We start from the raw sequence: 25397 nt of genomic DNA on the forward strand, positions 1-25397 counted from the left end.
TAGGCTCTAAAGAAAGCTGTCTCGAGTGTGGACCAATCAACTTCAAGGACAGTGCATACATTATCAGAGTTATGTTTTTTGTTTGCATTCCGACTGCAGGTATTGTGGTCTATGCAAACATGACTCCTTGTAAAAAAAGGTGTCAGTTTTGTTGCCAGATAAAAAGGTTAAAAAAACAATTATCATATGTATCGTTTTTAAAGTATAGTCAGGGTCCTTGACTGTTGAAAGGATTTGGGAGGGGGAGGAGAGAGAGAATATCTATTGTGGAAGACAGGATGATGAGAGAGGAGTTGGTGTGGTTGAAGATGGGAGGAGGGTTAACGGGAGACTTGATGAACAGAGTGGGCAGTAGGTGAGGACTTTGAGACCTGAAGGATAAGAGTTCAGACGACTGAAGGACTTGCGAAGGACAGGACCGAGGAGGGGTGGAGGAGAGGACCTGGGGCAGCCAGGAATGAGGAAGAGAGGAACGGGGTTGAACTACTGGTGGTGGGAGAGACCACGGGGGGTGGAGGGGGTGAGTGAGCACTTGCAGGGCTCGAGCTGATAGGAAAGGAGAGAAGTGGGGAACAGTCGTAAAAGGGTGACAGGAGGAGAGGTGGTGGAGCAGGAGGAGGGGACAATCTCACTACCTCGCACTCACTCAGCGGTGCCATGAGACGACTTCTCTGTTCGGGTTTCCTCTTATCTCCTCTGGGCCGCAGAGCCCTGAGTGTATCTCCCTGTCCCCACACTTCACCACCATCGTCACCACCACCACCACCCGGCTTGTCTGCTTCTATCGGAGAGACGACGACATCGGCGGCGACTGCTGCGAAACCATCGGGCCGCGTGGACCCCGAGGGGGGCGGTCGGTCGGACTGCGCCCGCCCGGCGAGGCGTCACTTTCCCGGCGGGCCGAGCAGGAAAGGCGCAGGCTCCACGGAGCCGCCCCGCGTGGCCCGGGCTCTGGTGCTCGAGAAGACGACCCGCTACGAGTTCGAGCAGCAGCGATACAAATGCGCCGCCCTGTCCGAGGAGGACCTCAGGCAGCTGGTGAGCAACAGGCGCTCACCCTCACCATGTGAGGAGCGGCTTTGTAGCGATACTCAACACACGCGGCTCGCATCTTCACAGTGGGCATGTGACTCGGCTCTGTCACCTTGTCCTGCACGCTTCGTGTGCATTTAGCACACTCGCCAACACTCACCAACCTCACCAACACTCACCAACCTCACCACAACACTCACCACCCTCACCACCACTCGCCAACACTCACCACCGCTCATCACCACTCAACAACACTCACCAACACTCACCACACCACTCACCAACACTCACCACAACACTCACCAACACTCACCACAACACTCACCACACCACTCACTACCACTCACCACAACACTCACCACAACACTCAACAACACTCATCACCACTCACCAACACTCACCACCGCTCACCACCACACTCACCACCGCTCACCACCACACTCACCACCACACTCACCAACACTCACCACAACACTCACCACCACACTCACCAACACTCACCACAACACTCACCACAACACTCACCAACGCTCACCACCACTCACCGCAACACTCACCAACATTCACCACAACACTCACCACCACTCACCACGCTCCTCACCACGCTCCTCACCACACTCCTCACCCACTCCTTGAGGAAGAACTTTAGGCAACTGGTGAGGACCCCTCACCCTGTGCTCACCTTACAGACACATGCACAAACCACTCACCACGCTAACTCACCCTGACTCGCAACGTTTGAGCAAAACAATCTCTTCAGACTGTTGCAGACCAGTCAACCCCTAATCAGTGCCTACCTTATTACAGACCAATTCAGACTTTATTGGTCATCTCGTGCCCTGACAAATCTCAACGTTCATCCTACAAAGTCCCATCACAAGGGAGAAACACAACACAAATTGACACAAACATGACTTTGCCCGTATATCAACGGCCGTACGCCGTATGGACCTGTACAACTAACTTTCCCTGTACAAGAATAAGGGTTAAACGGATGGGTTGACAGGTCTGCTGTTGCTACTTTTGACAATTCGGTGCCACGGTGGCAAGATGTTAACTACCTCACCTGGTATACAGGAGGTCGTCGTGGGTTCGATCCTGATGCCTGCTGTATTTTTGGAGTTTGCATGTCCAACTCCCCGTGGTAGTGTGGATTTTTCTCCGGGTCCTCCGGTTTCTTCCTTCATATTTAGAAACATGCGTTGAGAGTGTTTGACTGCTATAAATGTCCACGTGATAAGCCACTTCGTTGAGTTATCATTTGTGGCCAGGTCGCTTCTGAAAAAGAGCTGCATTGCTCAGTGGGCCTTACCTGGTAAAATAAAAAAAAAATCATCACCATCACTGGGCAGATAGTCCTCTGTACATGTCATTTGTTTCCACTTCTAGTCTTGTGCCAATATGCTCAAGTAAAACAAAGATGTAGTTTATAGTTTGTTGTTGAGTTCAGTCTCTCTCCGTGTGCCTGTTCTCGCTAGCTGGCATTGCGGGGCTCCAACTACGGCGGCCTTCTGGAGCGCTACCACGTCCACCGAAAGCACGTCCTTCACCTCATCAGCAGCTTGCAGTACGTGCCGACCTCTGCTGCTGTCTTGCACGGCGGTGGCGGTGGTGGTGGTTGGGGTCCCCTACTGACCGTGGGAGGCCAGACACGACCCAAGACTTCACTTCGCCCCGGCCACATAAAGGGCCGAACGCTTTTGTAACGGCCTGCAAACAACAAATTGTCTGTGCGCCACTCCGAGCGTCTTGAGCTGCACTAAATTGGCAACAACACTGGGTTTCTAATTTTGTCAGTGTCAGTCAATTGTGTCACTGCAAAGACCGTCTTGACAGAAGTGACCAAGGTGTGTGTGTGACACATTAACACACACACTAAGGTGGGTGTGTAACACATTAACACACACACCAAGTTGTGTGTGTGTTAATGTGTCATCAAGATGGGTGTGTAACACATTAACACACACCAAGGTTGGTGTGTGTGACACATTAACACACACACTAAGGTGGGTGTGTAACACATTAACACACACCAAGGTGGGTATGTGACACATTAACACACACACCAAGTTGTGTGTGTGTTAATGTGTCACCAAGATGGGTGTGTGACATTAACACACACCAAGGAGTGTGTGTGTTAATGTGTCACCAAGATGGGAGTGGGACACATTAACACACACACCAAGGTGGGTGTGTTAATGTGTCACCAAGGTGTGTGTGTGTGACACATTAACACACACCAAGATGGGTGTGTGTGACACATTAACACACATAAAGGTGGGTGGGTGTGACACATTAACACACACCAAGGTTGGTGTGTGTGACACATTAACACACACACTAAGGTGGGTGTGTGACACATTAACACACACCAAGGTGGGTGTGTGACACATTAACACAGACACCAAGGTGTGTGTGTTAATGTGTTGTTGCCGACCAAGTGGGAGCGGTGGTGCAGTGGTTAGCGCGCTGCACAACTAACCCGACGACTCGAGTTCGATTCCCGCTCACAGCCATCGCCAAGGGACGATTATCTGAACCGGTCCTGGGCCTCCGCTAGATCGGTTCAGCCTCAAATGAATACCTGGTGCGTTGTGTAAACATCCCCACTCGGGTTACCAAGACGGCCGGGCGTGGTGCTGACCACCCACCCACCTCGTGTGCGGTGCTGGCCTTGATTGGTGCTCGCTAACAGCACTTGACCCAACAGTCTGTTCAAGGCTATACGGGGGATCTTTGTCTTGCCTGCCAAATGTATTTATAAAAGTCCCCTTCGGGGCAGGTTGTACATTGCAGAGTGGATCAATTCCCTCTCTCCACCCCTCCCCGAGTGATGCAATGAAGAGATTCCGGTTCAGTGATTCATTCGTTTGTTTGAGTTATTGTGGTGACTCGAGGTGCACCTGGTGGCTGCGGGGGTTGCATTAACGCATTATGTTCTTCATACATTAATCATTTATCATTTACAGCCCCTCTGCCAATCCACTGCTGGATGTAGGCCTCCCCAAGCCATGTCAGTCATTGGGAATGTTTGACCATACTTCACCGTGCTCGCCAGGGACTCCCAAACTCGTGCTGCTGGGTTTATCGTGCGGTGCAGGAACCAATGCACCATCGTTTCCCCTGTTAAGTGATGTCCTTGAATCCACCCAGGCAAACCGTCACTGAGTCTCGACACTCATTTCCAGGAGGTTCCCGCTACATCGACGATGTTTGGCCGATTGCATTCACGGGCGTTTGGCGTCATGTGGACGGAAACTCAGAGAGCCCGGCAGTACGCAGAGCTCCACGCAGATGGATTCAGGAATCTTTGTTGCGCCATCATACGCGCGTTGTCTTGCAGGGAGAGCGGCGTGGAGGTGCGCGTGGTGAAGAGGCACGACTACTGCGAGCACGACGTCAGTTGGGCTGACACCATCATCTCTGCGGGAGGTGCGTGTGTTGGGGGGGGGGGGGGGGCGCGCCGGCGTGCTCGTTGCCAAGTCCCCTTGCCCAAGTGCATCGTGGTGCGTGGTCCTACGCCAACGCGGCGATGAGCAGTCGTTTCTCTCAGTCAAGGCGGCCGACAGTGGCGTAGCTATCGAGTGTGCGGGCGGTGCAAATCCACCGTGGCCCACGGGCCGGATGGGTCCAGGCATTGGGATACGAATAGGTGGTGGATGGGGGGGGGGGCAATGGATGGGGGGGGACAGGGGGGCATATCATTTCTTGCACCAGGGCACATGCCAACCACGCTACGCCCCTGGTCACCTCGTATGTATCGTTCCTCCTTTGCTGCGTCTCGTTCGCATAGTTTTGTTCAATTCGTTGGCCTAAATGCAGCATTGGCGTATCGTTTACGTGTCGCACATCCAAGCCTGGAGCGGTCGGTGGCGCGGGTGTCGGTGCACTGGCGTGGTGAATGTCGCAGCGGTGAGCAGAGGTCTCAAACGGGTTTTGATTCCTTACCCGTACCCGTACCCGGCCGCACCAGGGTCGCAAATGGGTACCCGTACCCGGCCGGCCGGGTACGGGTACCCGTTCCCTACCCGTACCCGTACCCTACCCGAAATGAGTGACAAACGGTTACTCACCAGTGACTCACGGCCCACCCGTACCCGTACCCGGCCGCACCAGGCTCGCAAACGGCTAACCCGTACCCAGCCGGGTACGGGTAGCCGGGTATCGGGTAGGGTACCGGTATCGGGTACCCGGTTGCAACCTCTGGCGGTGAGTGATATCAGAACCGCCCAGCCCAGAATTCTCATACCTCTGCCTGGCAGAATGAGTTACGATTCCCATGCGGCAGCGTCCCCTGGGAGTGCTCACGGAGGCGTGTGTTGTGTTTGCTCTCTGGTTTCGTGGCAGGCGACGGCACCCTACTTTTGGCGGCCAGCAAGGTCCATGACCCCAGGAAACTAGTCATTGGTGTCAACACCGATCCAGAGAGGTACGCGCCCATCGGATTGTTCTTGAACGTTTTCAAGGGCTACGCCACCGTGCAGTGAGGCGGGGGTGTGGAGTGGTGGCGCCGTGGTTAGCGCACTCCGCTGTAACCTTTAGTTTGATTCCCGACCACGGCCGACGTCACTGGCAAATTATTATTGTTACTGTTTTCATGATTACGCTTGTTTACCCAGGACAACCTCACTGAGTCTCAAGACTGTTTCAGGAGGGTCCTGCCAAGGTTACGCAGTAGGGGGCGATGTTGCTCCTCTGTGTGTAATCCCAAATGCGTAATTTGCAGTGTCAATTTTCAGCATTGGGCCAATAACAGTTTTGGCCATAACAGTTACGTTTTCTTTACGGAAGTAAACCGGAGAACCCAGAGGAAACCCATGCACAACAGGGAGAACATATGAACTCCTTACAGAAAAGCACCAGAGTTGGGAATCGAACCCAAGTCCCTTCTCACTGTAACACACAAGTGTTACCAATGCACCGCCTTGCCATCAAAATAATGTATTGCACGATCCTGATCGCCCGCCCCCTAACATTCGTCGGTTTTCTCCGGGTGCTTCGGTTTGCTCCCACGTGCAGTATAAACACTCACCAATTGACTGAAAATATCTTAACGTAGTGAACTGCAGAGCAATCTTTGGCGACGGCTCGCCGCACGGCCAGCCTTACAACTTATCTGTGGTTCCTACTCAGCGACTGCGAGATGCAATTTGCATGAACGACGACATCGCTATATACAACTAAACATTCGATTTTTTTTTTTTGCAATCGGAAGGTTACAAGGTCAAATCCTGGTTGGCAGGGGTTGACTTGGTCCATCGTCTTCCCTCCGAGGTCAATAAAAGTGAACATCTATTTATGGCGAAGTCAGTGGTGGCTGTCCTATGGAAAAACCCACCCCTGCCATAGGAACATGGAATTCCCTCCACTGGCTCAGCACTCATAAACAGTAGATGAGCATTCATACCTCATTGCTCATTTGAGTAGGAATTCACAGTTGTAAGTATGTTGAACTTCTTTCGCACTATACAGTGAGGGAAAAAGGTATTTGATCCCCTGCTGATTTTGTACGTTTGCCCACTGACAAAGAAATGATCAGTCTATAATTTTAATTGTAGGTTTATTTGAACAGTGAGAGACAGAATAACAACAACAAAATCCAGAAAAACGCATGTCAAAAATGTTATAAATTGATTTTAATAATTATAGACTGATCATTTCTTTGTCAGTGGGCAAACATACAAAATCAGCAGGGGATCAAATACTTTTTTCCCTCACTGTACGTAGCCAACCGTGCTAATCGTGTTGAGCCGGGGGATCGCGTGCCGGTGTTGTTAAGCTACCGCTGTTGTTGCCGTTTGCTGTAGGTCTCAGGGCCACCTGTGCCTGCCCGTCTGCTACACCACCAACATGCCTCTCGCGCTGCGGAAGTTACAGAAAGGTGATTTCAGGTGAGTGTCGGGCGTGCAATTGGCCCGCTGAGGCCGCAACCATTGGGCGTACCCATTGCAACACAACGTCTAAGTAGGTTTATCACAGCCAATGCCACGGTTTGTAATAGTTTTTTTTGGGTTCGGCCACATGACGGGTCTGGCCGAAAGTTATTTGTGTAACTCTCCACCGCCCGACATAGCCAAACAAATGAAATTGTCATGTGTGCACGCGTTTAACATGCCGATCATTATCGATGAAGGTCACTCATTCACCATGAGCTAAAGGGTTCTCACAATCAAATGTGGTCGCGATTAGTTACGCGCCGCGTTTCGCTGGAGTGTGCGCCAAGCAACTTCAGGTCAGAAACCAAGAAATCACAACGACTTCCTGGTTTAATCCTGTGACACAATGCATCTGCTCAGGTTCTCATCTGCCTATCACTATCTCTTCTCTGAAGTACAAAGAAACAAAAACATTGGTAATCACAGAATAGTCTTTTGACGACGGGACTAGTGTGACCCCTCTTGGCCACCAGACGGAGTATTCGCCAACGTAACCATCCCCCGAGGCGGCGCTCTGACCCAGGCTCGTGTTGGCGCGCCCGCGACCCAATCGCGGCCAGGTACCTGTGGCGCCAGCGCATCCGCGTTGAGACGGACGGCTCGGGGCTTGGCCTCGTGCCCGTGGACCTCCACGAGCAGCAGCTGAGCCTGGCGCAGCACCGCTCGGCGCATCTGGCCGCCGCTGCCAAACACGCAGGTGACCGGCGGACAGGCGGGTGGGCGGACAGGTGGGCGGTCGGACAGGCGGGTGGGCGGACAGGTGGGCGGTCTGACAGGCTTGTGGGCGGGCAGGCGGGCGAGCGGGCAGGCGGGTGGGCGGGCAGGCGGGCGGGCGGGCGGGCAGGCGGGCGGGCTGGTGTGTGGGCGCCTTGCGCCACTTGGTGCCACCTTGTAGTCCACGGGCCAGAGCAGAAACTGGTACCGCCTAACGTAGAAAAACTTCAGTCGTGCCAATGTATTTATGCGTTAAAGAGAAGGGGAACTCTTGGATAACCCCATTAGTTTCAAATTATTATCATTTGATTCACTGTTATTGGCCGCGTAAATAAATTGGAACCAGCTAAGGTTACGGCAGCGCAGGCGATACCGACAAGTGAAATATATGTTCATGAAGCGTTGTGCTGCATTCGCATGTGCTCCGGAGTGGGTGCTGGCCCAGCTGGCTTTGTTTTTCCTTGATTGGTCTCGGGTGCAGTCTCAAGGTGAGTCCACCGCTGCTCGGTGTGTCAATGAGGGTTAGGGTGGGAGGATGTGACGTATGCAGCACCCAGGGTAATGGAGTCATACGAAAGATGAAAAGGGCACAAATGAGCCTGGAGAGATGCATGCTTGGAGTTAGCAACGAGAGGCAGGAGGAGAGGAACGCATGGATTAAAGAGTTCGCGCGCGTTATGGACATCGCGTGAACTGTCGAGAAAGGGGAGCGGCATCGGGCAGGCCGCGTCGTCACGGCGAGAAGAGACGACGACGGTGGAGACAAGCGATGGAGCGGCAGCCAAAGGAGGGAACGCGCCCGAGAGCACATCCGACGCGGAGAGATGGAGCGATGGAGTCGGCTGGTGATAGCTGGCGAATGCTTCAGGAGGGCTCCGTCTGGCAGTGGATAGAGCATGGCTGGTGACGATCTCGGCGTTGGTGTTGTTGTGTCGACAGGGACGACACTGGGGTTGGTGGGCGGGCCCAAGCGACTTCCTGTGTGCGCGTTAAACGAAGTCTACATTGGCGAGTCCATCTCCTCCAGGTGACTGCTATGCCGAGACACGGTGTACCCCACATCTGTCTACAGCGAACTCAGCCTTAAATGAGTACCTGTTGCAGTGTGTAAACACCAGCACTGGGAAGGTTGGGAGGCAAAAGTGGCCGGGAGCAGTGCTGGCCATCCCCACCCCCCTCGTTTGCCGTTCCGGCCTTCATAGGTGCTCGCTAACAGCACCTTCCCCGACAGCCTGCGTGGGCTACATAGGGAGTCTTTGTGTGCCTGTGTGCGTGCGGGGAGCAGCAAACGTCGGTGGTGACCTTTTTTTAGACGTTCACATCTCCCGTTCACGTGTGCACCCAGGGCCTCCTACTACGAGCTGAGCGTGGACGGGGGCCCCTGGGAGAAGCAGAAGAGCTCCGGGGTCAGCGTGTGCACGGGCAGCGGCTCCAGCGCCTGGTAGGCCATTGCTGCTGCCTCCGCAGACCCCACACGTTACGCGCCAGCGTGGCCTGCAGTGGTATCAACGCATTGCGGCCCATGCCATGCTCGCGTCTCTGCGCGTCTCTGAGCGTCTCTGCGCGTCTCTGAGCGTGTCTGCGCGTGTCTGCGCCAGTTTGCGCGAGTGTGGGGAGCGATGGCGTAGTGGCTAGCGTACTGCTCTACGAGCCCGGAGACCTGAGTTCGATTCCGTCTTACGATCAGCATTGGTGGGAAATACCTCAACCGGTGCTGGGTCTCTCCGAGGTCGACTTCGCGTTGAATTGAGTACCTGGTGCACGGTGTGTAAAAAAACATCAGTGCCGGACGTGGTGCTGGCCGTACCCCACCCCCTTCGTGCACCGCCCCGGCCTTCACAGTTGCTTGCTTAACAGCACTTGCCTTAACAGCCTGCGTGGGCTACGCAGGGGATCTTTTTATTTGTCTTGCCTGTGTGTGTGGGACACTACCCGTACTGTTTAATGGGGGGGGCAGTGGTGCGGTGGTTAGCGCGTTGCGCTATAAACCCGGCGACCCGAGTTCCGCTCGCGGCAATGACTAATATCAGTGGCGAGTGATTTGTCTCCCAGATGGGGAAGTATGGTCAAATATACCTCCATGTAGCAGGAGGGGGTTGAACAAATAAACTTCCCCTCCGCATGAAGGAAGCACCCTCCCTTCTAGTTTCCACTCCGACCTCAAGGCCTCCACCTCTTCTCCCTGGCCTATCATTCCCTCCATTTCTAGATTGCCCCCGTAATTCTCGTATGCACTAATCTCCCTCCCCGCACCCCATCCCTATTCACTGTATCACCTTTAGCTACCCTCATTGTATCACTCATAACCCTTGTAAAGCGCCTTAGATAAAGGCGCTGTATAAATATAAGATTTCAAAGCCTCTCCCCACAGACATCCCACTAATCTCAAGATGCATTGCCCAGCACGGTCACTCCCGCGTTCAACGAAGCGTTGAGAAGGAAGGTCGGGTTGTTGATGCGCTGGAGGCGGTGAGAGATCGTTGATCGATGTTCAGGTCGCCACGCTGATATGATGGCATTCGTCGTGGTTCCGCACTGAACCAGAGTAGGGGGGCCGCTTGCAGGCTGCTGCCGTACCCCACCCAGAGAAGGGAAGTAAGAGGGCCATGGGAAATCGGTGGGGTGTCTATAATTGGATAATCCTGCATAACCATTGGCTCTGCGTGTCATCCACAGGTCGTACAACATCAATAAGATTGCCAGTCAAACGGTGCAGGATGTTCTAAAAATAGGTAAGGCCATTTTTTTACACAACCAAGCCTGACTGCTGATGAGATGCTGGACGTGGAACCTGGTCCAGTTTGCTTGTGTTGAACCAATGCTGCTGAGCTGATGCACTCCCAGAAGGCCCTACGGCTGATGGGATATTTATTTTTTTACTTTTATACATTTGTTTTATATGGAGGGATGGATACGTGAAGGAGGAGATTTGTCTGCTTAGTTATTCCATACAAATAGAACACCTTCCACACAGATATAACCGTGTTTTTGTAATACTAAATGCACATCTCTGTCGCGATACACGCTGCACGCACACGGGCCACGTTTGCCATCGTGGAACGGCGAAGGAGGGATGATCTACCGGGATCGGCGCGCTGTCTGTTCCACATAGCACGTGTGCGTAGGAGCGTGCATTCTTGACCTCGTCTGTGAACCTGTGTATCGTTGCAGCTACCGATATCAGTGGACAGTCCATGCCCAACGACGCGGATTTCTGCAGGACAGGTCAGTCCCACGTGCCCGTACTATGTGTCAGTGCCGTACGCGTGCGCACCCCTCCTGTACGCAACGCACCTTTTCTCGTGTCCACAAGGACGTCAGGATGAGTGAACGCGGAACCTTTGACGGGTCTTGGTTGGGGCACCACGGTGGCGAGATGTTAACTCCCTCGCCCGGTATGCAGGAGGTTGTGGGTTCGATCCCGACCCAGACGCCTTTATATTTCGTGTTTGCATGTCTCTCTCCCCGTGTTATCAGCGTGTTGCGTTCCGGTGCACCGTGATGATTATAGTTTTATGTTATACAGTGTTATTCGCGAAAATTGCATCGCAAAACGCCGTAGAATTTGTAACGGGCCCAGGTTTTTGCACGGGAAACCACGGGGAAGAGGGCAATCGGAACCGCTGCCAGCAATCGCCCAAGTTCTCTTGATCCTATATTTGGATGTTTGGTCAACGCCATCAATGAGAGTTTGTACACGTGGGAGGAAGCCGGAGTGCCCGGAGTTAACCCACGCGTGCCAGGGGGCGGGGGGTAAGACTCAAACTACGGCTATCGCTCAATGTAGTTGTCGGTGGCTGTGTGCAGAATCTTAGATTGTGTGTGTGTGTGCATGCGCTAGATGGGGAGCAGTAGTGCAATGGTTAGCGCACTGCGCTATGAACCCGGCAACCTGAATTCAATTCCCGCTCACGGCCAACATCGTTGACGAATATCTAAACCGGTCCTGGGCCTCGCCTAGGTCGACTCAGCCTCAATTAAGTACCTGGTGCGATGCATAAACATCGCCCATTTGGGAGACGAAGGTGGCCGGGCAAGGTGCTGGCCACCCACCCACTCGCGTTCCGTGCCGGCCCTTCATAGGTGCTACTCGCTTTAACAGCACTTGCGAAACAGCGGATCTCTGTCTTTCCACGCTAGTGATGGAGCGGTATTGCTCCTCACTGGTGTTTGACCCCGAGGAGCCACAGATGTTCTTCAGCATCCGGGAACCGATCGTCAACCGCGTTTTCTCCAACTCACGCCCGCACGGCCACGCCACCAGGTGCGCCACCCGGCACGTCACCCACGCCACCCACGTTACTCACGCCACCCACGCTACCCACGCCACCCACGCAGCAATAGGTGTTTGGACACCTATCGCAGTCATGAACCTGTGGCACATCACCCCGGCTGCGCTGAGGGTTCATTTGGTGAAGGGTCCTGGTAGCTCACCCCAGTGACGAAGGGCATCATCTGGTCCAACACCATGTGAGACTAGGCTCTAAGAAAAGCTGTCTCGGGTGTGGACCAATCAATTTCAAGGACAGTGCATACATTATCAGAGTTGTGTTTTTTGTTTGCATTCCGACCGCAGGTATTGTGGTCAATGCAAACATGACTCCAGTTTTGTTGCCAGATTAAAGGGTAAAAAAAACAATGATCATATTTTGCTACTGGCAAAGGAGGTTCCAATGGAGTAGAAGCCCTCTTAACGACGGTAATTGGTTCCACGAAGCTGATCCTTAAGTGATTTGGTAGTTAAGCGAGGATAAGAAATACACGTCAAAGACGTAATTCATTCCGATAGCATCGAAAGTTACCTTTTTCACCCAATAAACGTACTTTATAATATTTAAACAATTGATATTAATACATAAAGATACTAACAACATTATAAAGACATAATATTAAGAGAAGCATGGTTAATAAATGCATTAATTAATATTTACTGTACCTACAACAGCCCGTCGTTAACAGGGGAATGGTCGGTAATCGAACACATTTGGCTCTATGGAGGCACTACATGACTATACACTACTCTACACTGCACTACTATACACTACACTTATACACTACTCTACACTACACTATACACGACACGTCACACTACACTATTCACTACACATTGGGCTCTATGGAGGCCCATCATTAAGCGATTAGTCGTTAACAGGGTGGTCGTTAAGAGGGGTTCTACTGTATATGTTTTTCTTTTCAAGTCCACACACACACACAGAGTGCTTTTATTGACGAACGTGTTGAGTTATTTGTTCATTATGCTTACCACTGCAACGCACCAGCGGCATCACCAGATAGTCGGTTCGCTGTACTAAACTATGACATTTATTTTCATTTAACTATTAAACAATTTTTTTTGTTTTACCAGGTAAAGCCCACTGAGCTATATAGCTCTTGTTCAGAAACGACCTGGCCACAAATGATAGCTCAACGAAGTGGCTTATCACGTGGAAATTTCAAGCAGCCAAATACTCTCAATGTATGCTGATTATAAATGTGGAGAGAAAAACCGTAGGACCCGGGGAAAAATCCACGCGATCACGGAGAGAGAGAGAGAGAGACACGCAAGCTCCGAATATTACAGACGTCAGGGGTAGAATCGAACCCACGCCCTCCTGTATACCAGCCGAGGTAGTTAACATCTCCTAGCCACCGTGGCGACACGTGTCACCGGATATTGTTGTTGTGCACACTCGCTGGCTTGCCGATCGTCGTCGTCGTCGTCGTTGTTGTCTCCATCGTCAGGATGACGATTCGCTCGCGGTGCTGGGACGCCTGCCTGGTGCTCGATGGCGGGACCTCCTTCGAGTTCAACGACGGAGCGATGGCCACGCTTTCCACGCACCCGGACGATGCACTCAAGTCCCTGCACCTGGACCCCTGACCACGAGAGCCGACCCCCTGCCCCCCCCTACCCCACTCCCCCTCCTCCCCCGCCCTGACCGCTCAGCCGCCGCTGGCTGCCCGACCGCCCCCGTTACACACGGAGGGAGGACCCGGAGGCGGATTTGAGAGGCGTTCACCGCCATCGCGTCTGCGGTGTCAGGAGGGCTCCTCCAGTGTCTCGGAAGATTCAGAATATTTATTTAATGCTGCGGGGGGAATCCGATGGGGCTGTGAAGCTCTCTTTCACACAGATGTCCAGTACGCGACAGGCCGGGCTGTGATCCGGTTATTCAAGTAATCGGTCGCTCTCTCGGTCAACGGGCTCGGTTTACTCGACCGATCGAATCCACGCGAAAACAGCCGGAGAACAAGAGTCTCACCGCCGCGCCCCCCGCACACGCGCGCACGGTGACGGACGAGTCTTGGTCACGATGTCTGTGTCATCGTCATCGGCCACATAGTGCACTGGGCCTGGCTCGTAGGGGGGTTTCCCGCCTTTGTGTGTGTGTGCGCGTGTGTGCGTGCGTGCGTGCGAGTGCGTGTGTGCGCGTTGTGAGGTGGTGTAGTGGTTAGCGTGCTCACGGTTGACACCAATGACGATTATCTGAACTGGTCCTGGGCCTCCCGTAGGTCGACTTGGCTTCAAATGAGTACCTTGTGTGGTGTGTAAACATCGCCACTCGCGAGACAAAGGCAGCTGGGCGTGGTGTTGGCCACCCACCCACCCTCTCGAGTGCCGTTCCTGCCCTCAAAAGTGATCGCTAATGGCACTTTCCCCAACAGTTGAAGGCTAGTAGTCTCTCACTGTGTGAGAGACGACATTTGCGTTACTTTTTTTGACACCGGCCACATGTTTTTGAGTGGCGCCACAACTGAACGCCGTGCCCGCGAAGACCCTAATGCCGATGGCGCCTTTCCTCGGCTGCCTCGCAAGTCTGACTCCCGTGCCAAGTGTTTGTGCTGGGGATAGAAATTACGACCGCTGCTACCTCAACGCGTTGCCGCCGCCACCGCCGTCGAGTGGCACCTTGCGCAATACGCCACGCCCGCGGGCGGCCATCACGTCAGCCGCCAAAGCGATGGAGGGGACAGCGCCGAACTCGGGGCCTGTGCCACATTGGCAGGGAAACTGCCAACCAGTCGCCGTGCTTGCGGTCTGCACGCTTCCTGAGCCAGCTCCAGCCCGAGCTACGATGGTTTTCATTGTTATCAAGATCGTCGTCATCGGCAGCTGTGATCAATCCGCTGTTAGGTGAAGTCATCCCCGCGCCGTCACCGTCCCCGCGATCTAATGATCCATCGAGCGATTTCATCGCATCCACCACATCTCCGTGGTGGCTGCCACTCCACTCATAGTCTCGCCCACCGGCCCAATCGCACCACCTAGCCGTGACGTGTCCTGCTCAAGCCCACTTTCATTCCCGCTCAATGTGCTCTCTCCTCCAAGCGTGCCTCTCGGCTTCTCGTCACAATTGAAATCGCAAACCTGTCCATGCTTATTTGCGCACTTTTCGGCTCTTGTTCCATTTGCATTGTCAAATGTCTTTGCCCTGCGATCCATGTGACGTAGCAGGTAAATAACACTGGTCAACACACTTTTTCTGGCATAAGGTATTCCAACGGTTTTAAGGTGATTTTGGGGTGCTGATTCCAAATCTGGCATCAGTTTTTGAGATATCAAATATTGCATTTGCAATAAAAACTGCAGAAGAAAAATATTAAATAAATGTGGATATCTACATAAAATTATATTATAAACACACTATCCTAACAATACAGCACCATATTTTAACACTAAAGCAGTCACTGACTCGCAACAACTTGCAATCATAGGTGACAGAGTTAATTTCGGGTAAAATCAATGAAAATGGGGTATGCCGATAGCATAAAAATGAGATGTGATAGAGCAAATCTGAGATCAGATTTGGAATCAGCACCCTGAAATTAGTCTAAAACAGCTGCAAAATCCCAGGCCAGAAAAAAGTTTTTTTTTTTTTGACCAGTGTTGACCAGTGTTGTTGACCAGTGTTGTTTACCGATACCATTCATTACATTCTCAATCACGACACGAGTATATTGAGTGATGCATGATTATCAATATCATCTTAAATATCATCGCCATCATTTATTGTGACGTAGCAGGTAATAATACATTCATTACAAACGTGCTTCTGTAGACACCTTAGTGTGGTGTTGGTACGTGTCCCGACTCCTGCAGTTTGATCGTTGCTCTGCAGCTGTCATCGACATACACGTGCCTTGGTCGGAGCTCTCAACGATCCCAGCTGAAGCTGTGGGACTAATTGGATGTGCTCGACTTGTCAGCCAGAGAGATGTTTGGAACTCCTAGACTGCCTGGCTGAGTATTCCTCCGTTCATACAAACACTTAAAAGTAAAAAAAAACATTTTTTTGAGTTGTGTGGGGTTTCACGAATTCGGCGTGCGGTCAGAAATATTTCAGAGTGGTGTCCTTCCGCTGTTTCGCATAAGCCAGGGGGGTTGCAAACCGACGGCCTCCGGGCTGAATGCAGCCCGTAATTTCATTTCACATGACCCCCCTGACTTAACGTCACACGGACTTGTGCCCGCAAACCGAGTTCATCCGTCGCCGCAGGCATCTGAGCCTCGCTGATCGGGTCCTAGAGGGCGGAGTGTTTTTGACCTGGTAACGCCGTGTCTTATAACTTTCTAGAAACGCCGTGAGCCGTAATATATTTTTCGCGTTGCCGTTGGTTCACGTTTAAAGTGTGGTGTGCGTTGAATGTGCGGTTGCCCGCCACAAAGTATTTAAAACTCCTTTTCAATCCTCGGTAAGGAAACGGATTCCCTCACCCCCTGACGTTTGACGCATTTTGAAGAACAATATTTTCAATGGCATTTTCAGGAAACTGGGGGTGGGTCAGCCATCCCTCCCCGTGTGTTGGTCTTTCGCGTGTTTGTGGCGATTTCGTTCCACGGACGTGGAGTTCGCAGGGCCCTCCACGGGGTCCTTTTGTCTCGTGCTCCGTGACTGTGCAGTGCTGCTGCATTGTTACGGTCGCGCAACCTCTGGCTAGACGGGAGTGATTTTTTTGCTGCCAGGGACATCGCCAAGCCAACTTTGAAACCGTTTTATTGGGTTTTTTTTATTACGAAATAAAGACACGTGTTTTCTGCATCCGTCCCCGATTATCGTGCAACTCATTTCCGTTTCTTTCTTTCCATGGATTGCCGCGCGCATCCGATTGCCTCTTTCGATGCGGTTTCGCGTTGCACCGAGGCGTCGTTCACCGTGATGTCCGACGTTTCGCTCCACGACTCGGCGAGCGACTAAAATCTCGCAGTGGCGTTCGGAGACAAACGTCGACGTCGCACGCAAAACCGCACCGCGGAGGTGTACGGCGACCGCTGCGTGCGTTCGGCGGCCGTACCGCATCGTGATGTTCGGGACGGTGTCTGACGTTTCGCTCCACCTACCGGGAGCTTCTTTCAGGAACTGAACTACACAAGCTCCCGGCACGTGGAGCGAATCGCCGGACGTGGTGTGCCAGCGTGCCGAACAACACTCGTGATACAAACTACCGACATCCTACGTAGAAGTCGCTGTAGTGTCTGTGTGTATTTGTGTTTAACTGCTTTCGCACCGTACAAAGTGAACCGCACTAATCGGAGGTGCGGGGAAGGACAAAGTAAACACTACAAGCAGTTGTAAAGAAATGCGTTTTCAATCTAGATGATTTCAACGTGCATAGCGCCAGTGGCTTCTTAATATCGGAAGGAAAAACGTTCCAGACGGCCGCAGAAGCGCATCTGAAAGCGCGTGATGCGGTGACCGTCTTTGTTCGATGGTCAGCCAAAAGCCGCCGCTGCGAGGATGGACCGGAGTTCACGTGATGATGGTTTACACTCCTTGACGAGATCACCGAGGTAAAGTTGTCCTTTACTTTTGTAAAAAATTTTCTTTCTATTGATCGTTTGGGTGTGTCTTCTCTAATGCCTTACGTGTACTTTGTCCACAAGGGCCCTCGAGACGTCCTTCGCGGCCGTGACGAGGGCCGGCCGGCCGCACTCCCGGGCCGGATAGACCCAGGCGACAAGGGCCCTCCCGCTCACTTTATAACCGCTCCCGCGCACGGCCCCGCGTGCCCCCCACCCCCTCCTCACAGGCTGTTACAGCCGAGACTACAACCACGGACTTCTCCGCGACAACCCCATCAACCAAAGCCATGCGCGGGACAGTGCTGCTCTTCCTCCTACTCGGCCTGCTGGCTGCCAGCGAGGCACGCAAGAAGAGGTCCAAGGGAGATGGTGAGTAACAGCACCGGGGACTCTTAGGGGGTTGCACCGATGTGGTTTGTATGTGCGCACGGTGAACTTCTTTCGCACCCCCGTACGTAGCCAACCGTGCTCATCGGAGGTGCCGGGGGAAGGACAACAAACTCGAACGCAAAAGGCAGTTCTAAAGAAATGAGTTTGTCAATCGAGATTATTTAAAAGTGCGCCGTCCCGGCGGCTTCCTAATATCGGAAGAAAAAGCGTTCCAGATGGCCGCAGGAGCGCATCTGAAAGCACACGGTGCGGTGACCACCGTCTTTGTTTGACGGCCAGCCAAAAGCCGCTGCGTGGGGTGCGGGGATATTAGAGTAGGGGTCACCAGCTGTCCAGGGTTTGATCCAGGGTTCAGAGCTAAATAGCCCGGTAATTGGCAGGATGTCGATTGGCAACCTAGAGATTTGGTATTGCAGTATTGAACTTGATTACAGACTACCGCGCAGTTTGTATAGACCGAGGCTGACGGAGTGATGAGTCCGGGTTTGGTCTACGATGGAAAAGGTGGCTACACTACCACCGACTTAACGCAATCATCAACTCATTCTCCCAGTCACTGAGTAGACTCGTCCACTCACCCCGTCTAATGGGGTCGCCACCTGTCCAGGTTGAACCCGGAGAGTCCCAGGCATTGGATGTCTCTGTTCGGGTGGTGGTAGTGGTGGCAGGATTTGATTCGATTGACCTCGGCTGACTGAGAGAAATGTTGTCCGGGTTTGGTCTACAGTGGAAAAGGATGCAGCCCTGTACTGGAGTAAGTGCTTGACATACCGGGCTCATTCAACGGCGGTTGGGTACCCCTGCGATATCCGCCTCATTAACAAAGCCCCCTTGTTTCATTGCGGCCCAAATATAGGCCAATTTACACCTTGCAATGCTCCGTCAAAGCGTTCAGCGACTGATAACATCAAGGCTGATAGTATCTAACGACGAGGTGTAAAGTCAGTGGTACAGGCGACTCAGTGGTAGTCGAGTGGTTTGGGGGGTTGATTCGGCCTATTATTAACCCATTAACTGTGAACCCGTACGGTCTACCCCGTCTTCTTGTACAGGGAATTGAGTTTTCAGATCCATACGGCGTACAGCCGTTTCAATCCGGACATAAAAAAAAGTGTCTGTTTGTGTTTCTCCCTCGTGATGGGACTTTGTAGGATGAACGTTGAGATTTATAAGTGGCACGGGGTGACCAACAATGTCTGAATTGGTCTGTAATAAGGTAGGGCACTGATAAGGGGTTGACAGCTGTGTTAAACCCTCCACCTGGGTCGATAACAACCGGCACAAATTTTGTGTCGAAGTCAACAGCCGTTCGTTTATTGGACAAACCCGCCGCCGCCAGTTATTTACGGGAAACTGCCATCACTATACTCCTTGTTTTGATTGTTTAAGACTATTTGGCTGCTGTATATTTCCACATGATAAGCCACTTCGTTGAGCTGTCATTTGGGGCCAGGTCGCTTCTGAAAAATAAGTTTATACCTCGTTGGGCGTTACCTGGCGAGAAAAAAAAAGAGTTTTATTTTTATATATTTTTAAAGTGATTTGTTTGCCTTTCCTATACTTTGCACTCCTATCGTGTTTTTGTATGGTTTGTTGTAACCTTCTGACCCCGTGCCCCACGCTGGACATCTGTGACAAAGAGCTTTATAGCTGATTTGAAGCTTTCGTGACTGCAGGAATGCATACTCTTTGGTTCTTTCGGTAAAATAAAATAGATCACGACGTTTCGGGCGCAACGAAAGCGTCCGTCATCACTTTCCCACCTGATGACGGACGCTTGTGTTGCATCCGAAACGTCGTGATCTATTTTATTTTATTTTATACCTACGTGACTTTACCGAAAGAAGCAAGAGTATAACTTTATAGCTCATCGGATTCTGTATTGATACATCTCGCATCGTCGTATCGCGAGCAATGAAACCGCATTGACGCTAACTTCATGTCCTACGGGGGTGGGGGCGGTCAATGAATGTCCATTTGTTCGGTTGTGTTCGTTGCGTGCAGGGTTTGGGGAACACATCGACTGGGTGCCCACGCTGGAGATGGGTCTGGAGAAAGCCAAGGCCAGGTACTGCGTGCGGCTAAAATCTGAATATTTGTTCATACTGGAGGAATCCGATGAGATGTAAAGCTCTTTTTTCACAGATATCCAGTCGCCGAGCCCGGCCCCAGGTCCTCCCAGACAGGGAGGAGAGGCCAGTCAAGCTGTTGTGATTTGTTGCGCTGTATGTTGAACTTCCTACGCACACCGTAAGCAGCCAACCGAGCTAATCGGAGAACCACCTCACTTGTCGGCGCCAAGTAAGGTGGGTCTCCATAGCTAAAACAACCATACAGTGTAGACCGGTGGTATTAGACAAACCACAACCCAATGCTGAACCGCCTGTAAATCACCCAATTGGGATCGCACAGCAGCAGCGACATCTCCCCCCTCCCCCCCTACTGCCCACAATAACCTGGCAGGACCCTCTGGACAAAGAGTGAGGCTTTCCTGAGTAAGCAAGCGTAATACTGTAATATGAATTAACATGCTCTCTGTGTTGTTCTGTGGCAGTGGAAAGCCGCTCATGCTCGTTCTGCACAAGGATTGGTGTCCCCGCTGCCAGGGTAAATCCCCATGCATCGCGTCCTGACATGGTACTCGGTGGTAGGGTTTCTCCTGGTGCTCAGGTTTCATCCCACGTGTATTAACGCTCACTAGTTAGCAGGTAATATCTTCGTATCTAGAGGACCGCAGAGCATGGGTAATTGTCGGCAGCACCGGCTGACCGGTGGCTCTTTCCTGCTCGTCTGTGTTTCCTCCTCGCACCTCTGAGAGCGAGCGAAGACTCCAGCGGCACGTTGCAAGTTTTAAATATGTACTCATTAAGTCGGTTGAATTTTAGTGAAGAGTCCGCTGATTGGCACTCGCGACCGTACAAACGCCACAGCGGTGCGGGTGAATAAAAGGCACAGGCGCAGCCCTGCAATTGCCTGCTCACGCCACTTCTCGCGGAAGGGGCCTCCACTCCTCGAGCGAGCTGTATGTCAGGTAGTTGGCCTACTCTTCCACGCTGACCACACGTCTTGAAAGAGGTGGACGTACCCACCCTTTATCTTACCACCACCACGCGCAACCTGCCGATTGGCTAGCTGTGGTGATTCTCATTTATAACGCTGGGTGGACAGAGATCGCGGGAAATTAAGTCCCTTGTCCATTACTTTCAACTGCCGCACCCGGAGATGGAATCAAACCGGCGACCTTCAGGTTGCAAGTCCTAGCACGCTGATGACCGTTACCCCACCGCCGTGGCAGCTGCTTTCGTTTTTCGGTTTTTCAAAAAGTCGTAGCCGTGATCCGCTCATTGCCATAGACATTTATTTCTTAACGTGACACAAAACGATGACACGGTGAGCATCGCTCTCGTGACTCTATCCAGTCCATTACTGCCATGTGTGTCCAGGCTGTTACTGCCGTATGTACCCCGCATGACCTGTGTTGTTGTTGTTGTTGTTTTCGTCTCCAGATTTGAAGCCTCAGATTTCCGGGAGCACGAAGATTTATCGAATGAGCGGGGACTTTGTGATGATTCAGACAGAGGTGCGTTGCACACGTAATCACCACCATCATCATCATCATCTGTCTAACTAAACCAGCTCTAGCCTCCTGTAAGTCACGCAAGAAGGGAGTTGGAACAGATGAAGATTATCCCGCACTTATACTGCACGGCCTTCTCCTGGCAAGCCAGTGTATGGTACATGATCGACACTCAAAAATAATTTTACTCTTTGTTTGCTAGCCACCAAACCTCACTGCTGCCTCCAAAAATGCTGAATTACAGGCCACGTGCAGCGTAACCACCACCGCTGCTGTCAATCAGCCGGACGGTGGCAGCAGTGGTGTTTGGGATCGTCTGACGTTTGGAAACGAGGCCAGAGGTCGAATCGGCACACTCTGAAGGCGAGGTCAATCTGATGGTGGCTGATTCATAAATCGTTTTTTTTGGGTCAGACCTTCGTGCCGGTATAATGTTTAACTATAACCCTCCACCACCCAACGACAGAGCCAATCAAGTTGCCAGCTGATGGGCGAATCAGCCGGCTGGTTTTGTTTTTTCAGGACAAACCCGGAGGATGAGGAATGTTGAAAGGCCCGAGCAAAATGTTGACACTTTTTTTTGGACGACGGTTTGCTGGAGACGACACCCGGCATCGCCAGGTGTTTTAACAGCAGCTCAGCTCTCGCGTGAAAGAGCATCCTGGTCCGGGTCCTCAAGTGGAATAAATTTAACGGGTTGTGTACGCGTGTGCGTGTGCGTGCTGGGCAGGAGGACCCCAAAGGAGACCAATTTGCGCTGGACGGACACTACGCCCCACGCATCTTGTTTCTCCGTGAGTTATGGGCGCCGGTGTAAAATTCTGCACATTCTGCTGCTGCACTACCTGCTGAATGCCCTGCTGCACTACCCGTTGCACTCCCTGCTTGGGTAACTGTTGGCACCGGCTCACCACGTGGCTACCTTCCTGCTTGTCTGCAGTTCCTCGCGCCTCTGAGCCATTTTCTGCTTTGGAGAGCGAGTGAATACTGTGCGCCACGTTAAGGGTTGAATTTTATTTTTGTATCATCATGATGGAAGAAAGGCTCAAGTGGTACGTTCTCTGTGCAGATCCAAATGGGCAGGTGATGAAAGAGGTCTACAACAAGAGTGCCCATCAGTACAAGTATTACTACTCTCTGAGCAAACAAAGTAAGTATTTCGACAAGTGAACCGTTTTTCTGCTTTGCTCTCGTCTGCCTATAATCAGCCCAAGCCTCCTGTAAACCATGTGACTTCTGTGCGGTCACCCCCACGCTGAATCCCTTCCTTCTCCTCCCCGCCCCCGATCCTCATCTCTCCTGACCCTTTTCTCCCATGTTTTCATCCTTTTCCTCTTATTTCTCATTCTTTCTCTTCTCTCTTCCCTGTTTCCCGTCCCTTTCTGTTTCCACACATTACATCCTTAACTCCGGGAATAAAGTTGCTCGTTGTTTACAGAGCACGAGGTTTGCACGGGTGGCAATGACTAAACGTTGCAGAACTTCGCGAATTATTGTGGCGTTTACACTCTTTGCAGCTGTACAGGTAAAGTGAGGCTGCATAATCATCCACATGTCCTCGTGCTGTCTACCAAACCATGTTCACGAATGTATGGACCATCAACTCACGACTTTTTCTAACACCTAAACTAACACTCAACATTTTTTTATTTCCCCAGGTAAGGCCCACTGAGCTATATCGCTATTTTTAAGAAGCGACCTGGCCACGAACGACAGCTCAAAGAATTGGCTTATCATGTAGAAATGTATAGCATGCGTTTAAGATACTATTAAACGCATGTTTCTTAAATGTGGAGGGAAAATTCCACATGACCACGGGGAGAGAGCATGCAAACTCTGGAGGACACAGACAAAAATCCATGTTACCACAGTGAGAGAGAGAGACACACAAACTCCAAATATACAGGCTGTCAGGGTCGGAATCGAACCCATAACCTCCTCTATACCACGCGAGGTTATTCATATCTTGCTGAGGCTTTTGTGGGTAAACAAACGTTATAACAATAACAAGGATAATATAAACAGCATTATAATTATAATCGTCGTCTCGTTTATAATGTAACGTTTTGCCCTCTCTTGAACGCAGTTGAGGAATCCATGGACAAGGCGAAGGAGTTGGCCTACCGTGAGCTGTAGTGACTACACCACAACCAACACCACCATTATCATCATCATCGGACCACCATCGTCTCCACGTGATACCACCGTGACAGCTGCCCTGCTGCCTACTTTGTTGCGAAGCCATCACCAGAATCGCCGCACGTCTCTCTGTCTCGATACGTTCACACCTCAAGCAGGCCACACTAACTCAACGAACACGCTGAACAACGTTGGGCTAACGTTATTTGGCACGTAGTCAAAACCAGTTGTTGTGCCCAACGATTGCGCTCAATGTTGGTCAGGTTTACTAGGGTAAAGCTCTACTTGCCTACCTACACACGTGTGTGTGTGTGCTGAGCTGTGCAGAGGATCTGTAAATAAAGAAAACCGTCATGGTAACGTGGAATTTCAACGGCGCACCTCCTCACTCACTCGCGTCGTTACACCAAGAAGCGCCGCGCAAAGTGGTTCCACATCGCGATCGCTAATCACGGCGACAGCGGCCACAACACCATAGACCATTCACTGTACAAAGGAACGTGCAAATTAAAAACATACAACCAAAATGCAATGTCCGTCGTTCGTCTGTCTCCTGATACACCAGTGGTCCTTAAACTTTACTGCAGCCTGCACCCCTTTGGTTCTGGATCGTTAAAAAAATGTATTATGTTAATAAATACGTAGGAGGTTTAATGAAACTAAATTGTAACTTACGTGCCCGTGCTGAATTTGTTTTCGATTATTTACCTTCTCAACAAAATGTTGCCATGTCTCGCACCGCCAGAAAGAGCATCTCGTGTCCTCAGGGGGTGCGTACACCCCAGGTTAAGAACCACTTGCCTTATAAAATGCACACACATGACGAGTATGATGATAATAATACTGTAATGGTGAAGTCGTCTTCTTTCATACGGCTGATGTAAATGCAGAGCAACGACTACAATTTCACATTCAGGTGGGTCAAGCCAGATAACCGCGTCAGGAGTCGCGGAGTGTATCATCGCTGTGATGTCTCCTTCGTATTTGCGAATTGGGGGCATTGCGTCGTTATACGTTGCTGGATGACCACAGTCACAGTTATATGCAGCTGTTGCAACAATCAAGGATGCGGTGGTGGGGTTTTTTCCCCATGTCTTCCAAAGGTGTTTTTTGTTGTTGCTAAGAATGATTAAGAAACACGGACTAACTTAAAAAAAAATACTGTGACTGGTCACGGGCCCTCAACAGGTTCAGAACTGCTCATGGCCCACGTCTCGCCAGCGTCCAGCGCTGGGACATGAGAGCAAAGCCCTCTATGTGCCTGTGAGGTGGAGAAAATCGTGTACCACATCCTAGAAGTCTGCCCAATCCACAAGCTCAGTGGAGGTCAACTCGCCCTCAATGCAGCTGGACGGGAAGCAACCGCTTGGCTTAGGGAATTTGTATTCTTTAAATAAATACATTGAAATGTCATCTCGTTCGTGAATGGAAAATTAAAGGCAAACCACACTGCTGGGATTACGGTTATGCAACCAAAACTATGGACCGTATAGTTATCATATCAGCACCGGGAAGACGAAATCATCCGGGCGTGGTGCTGGCCACCCATCCCATTATGAGCCGTGCCGGCCTTAATAGGTGCTCGCCAACAGCACTTTCCCCCAACAGTGTGTTAAGGCTATACGGGGGGTTGGAGGGGTCTTTTCTATGGCCAAATTTGCGACGGTTTGAAACTTTCAGGATGGCCTGCTTACGATTCACCATGGGTTTAACTCGGCCGGATTGTATGAGGAGCTCGAAAATCATTCAAAGATCTGGACACAGTCCCATCGGTGAACTCCTTCGGCAGGCGAGGCTGCGTTGGCTG

At 51.6% G+C, this 25397-nt stretch overlaps 2 protein-coding genes across 2 annotated transcripts; both read left to right on the forward strand.

The window, feature by feature from the left end:
* The first annotated feature begins 269 nt into the window (after nucleotides 1-269).
* NADK2 (NAD kinase 2, mitochondrial) lies at nucleotides 270-16723 on the forward strand. The gene is made up of 12 exons (XM_078876874.1): nucleotides 270-1038; nucleotides 2511-2599; nucleotides 4376-4464; nucleotides 5380-5461; nucleotides 6840-6923; nucleotides 7529-7665; nucleotides 8622-8709; nucleotides 9028-9123; nucleotides 10359-10414; nucleotides 10854-10907; nucleotides 11823-11946; nucleotides 13425-16723. The coding sequence occupies exons 1-12, from the start codon at nucleotides 658-660 to the stop codon at nucleotides 13561-13563; spliced, it is 1419 nt and encodes a 472-aa protein (XP_078733000.1). The 5' UTR covers nucleotides 270-657; the 3' UTR covers nucleotides 13564-16723.
* A 93-nt stretch (nucleotides 16724-16816) lies between these two features.
* On the forward strand, nucleotides 16817-23919 carry LOC144947641 (thioredoxin domain-containing protein 12-like). Its single transcript, XM_078876875.1, has 7 exons — nucleotides 16817-17853; nucleotides 19879-19942; nucleotides 20429-20481; nucleotides 21381-21454; nucleotides 22182-22245; nucleotides 22521-22601; nucleotides 23538-23919. Exons 1-7 carry the CDS (start codon nucleotides 17772-17774, stop codon nucleotides 23585-23587), a joined length of 468 nt encoding a protein of 155 aa, XP_078733001.1. The 5' UTR covers nucleotides 16817-17771; the 3' UTR covers nucleotides 23588-23919.
* The last annotated feature ends 1478 nt before the right edge of the window (nucleotides 23920-25397 follow it).

The sequence above is a fragment of the Lampetra fluviatilis genome, chromosome 46 (genome assembly GCF_964198595.1).
Source record: "Lampetra fluviatilis chromosome 46, kcLamFluv1.1, whole genome shotgun sequence".
Taxonomy (NCBI): Eukaryota; Metazoa; Chordata; class Hyperoartia; order Petromyzontiformes; family Petromyzontidae; genus Lampetra; species Lampetra fluviatilis.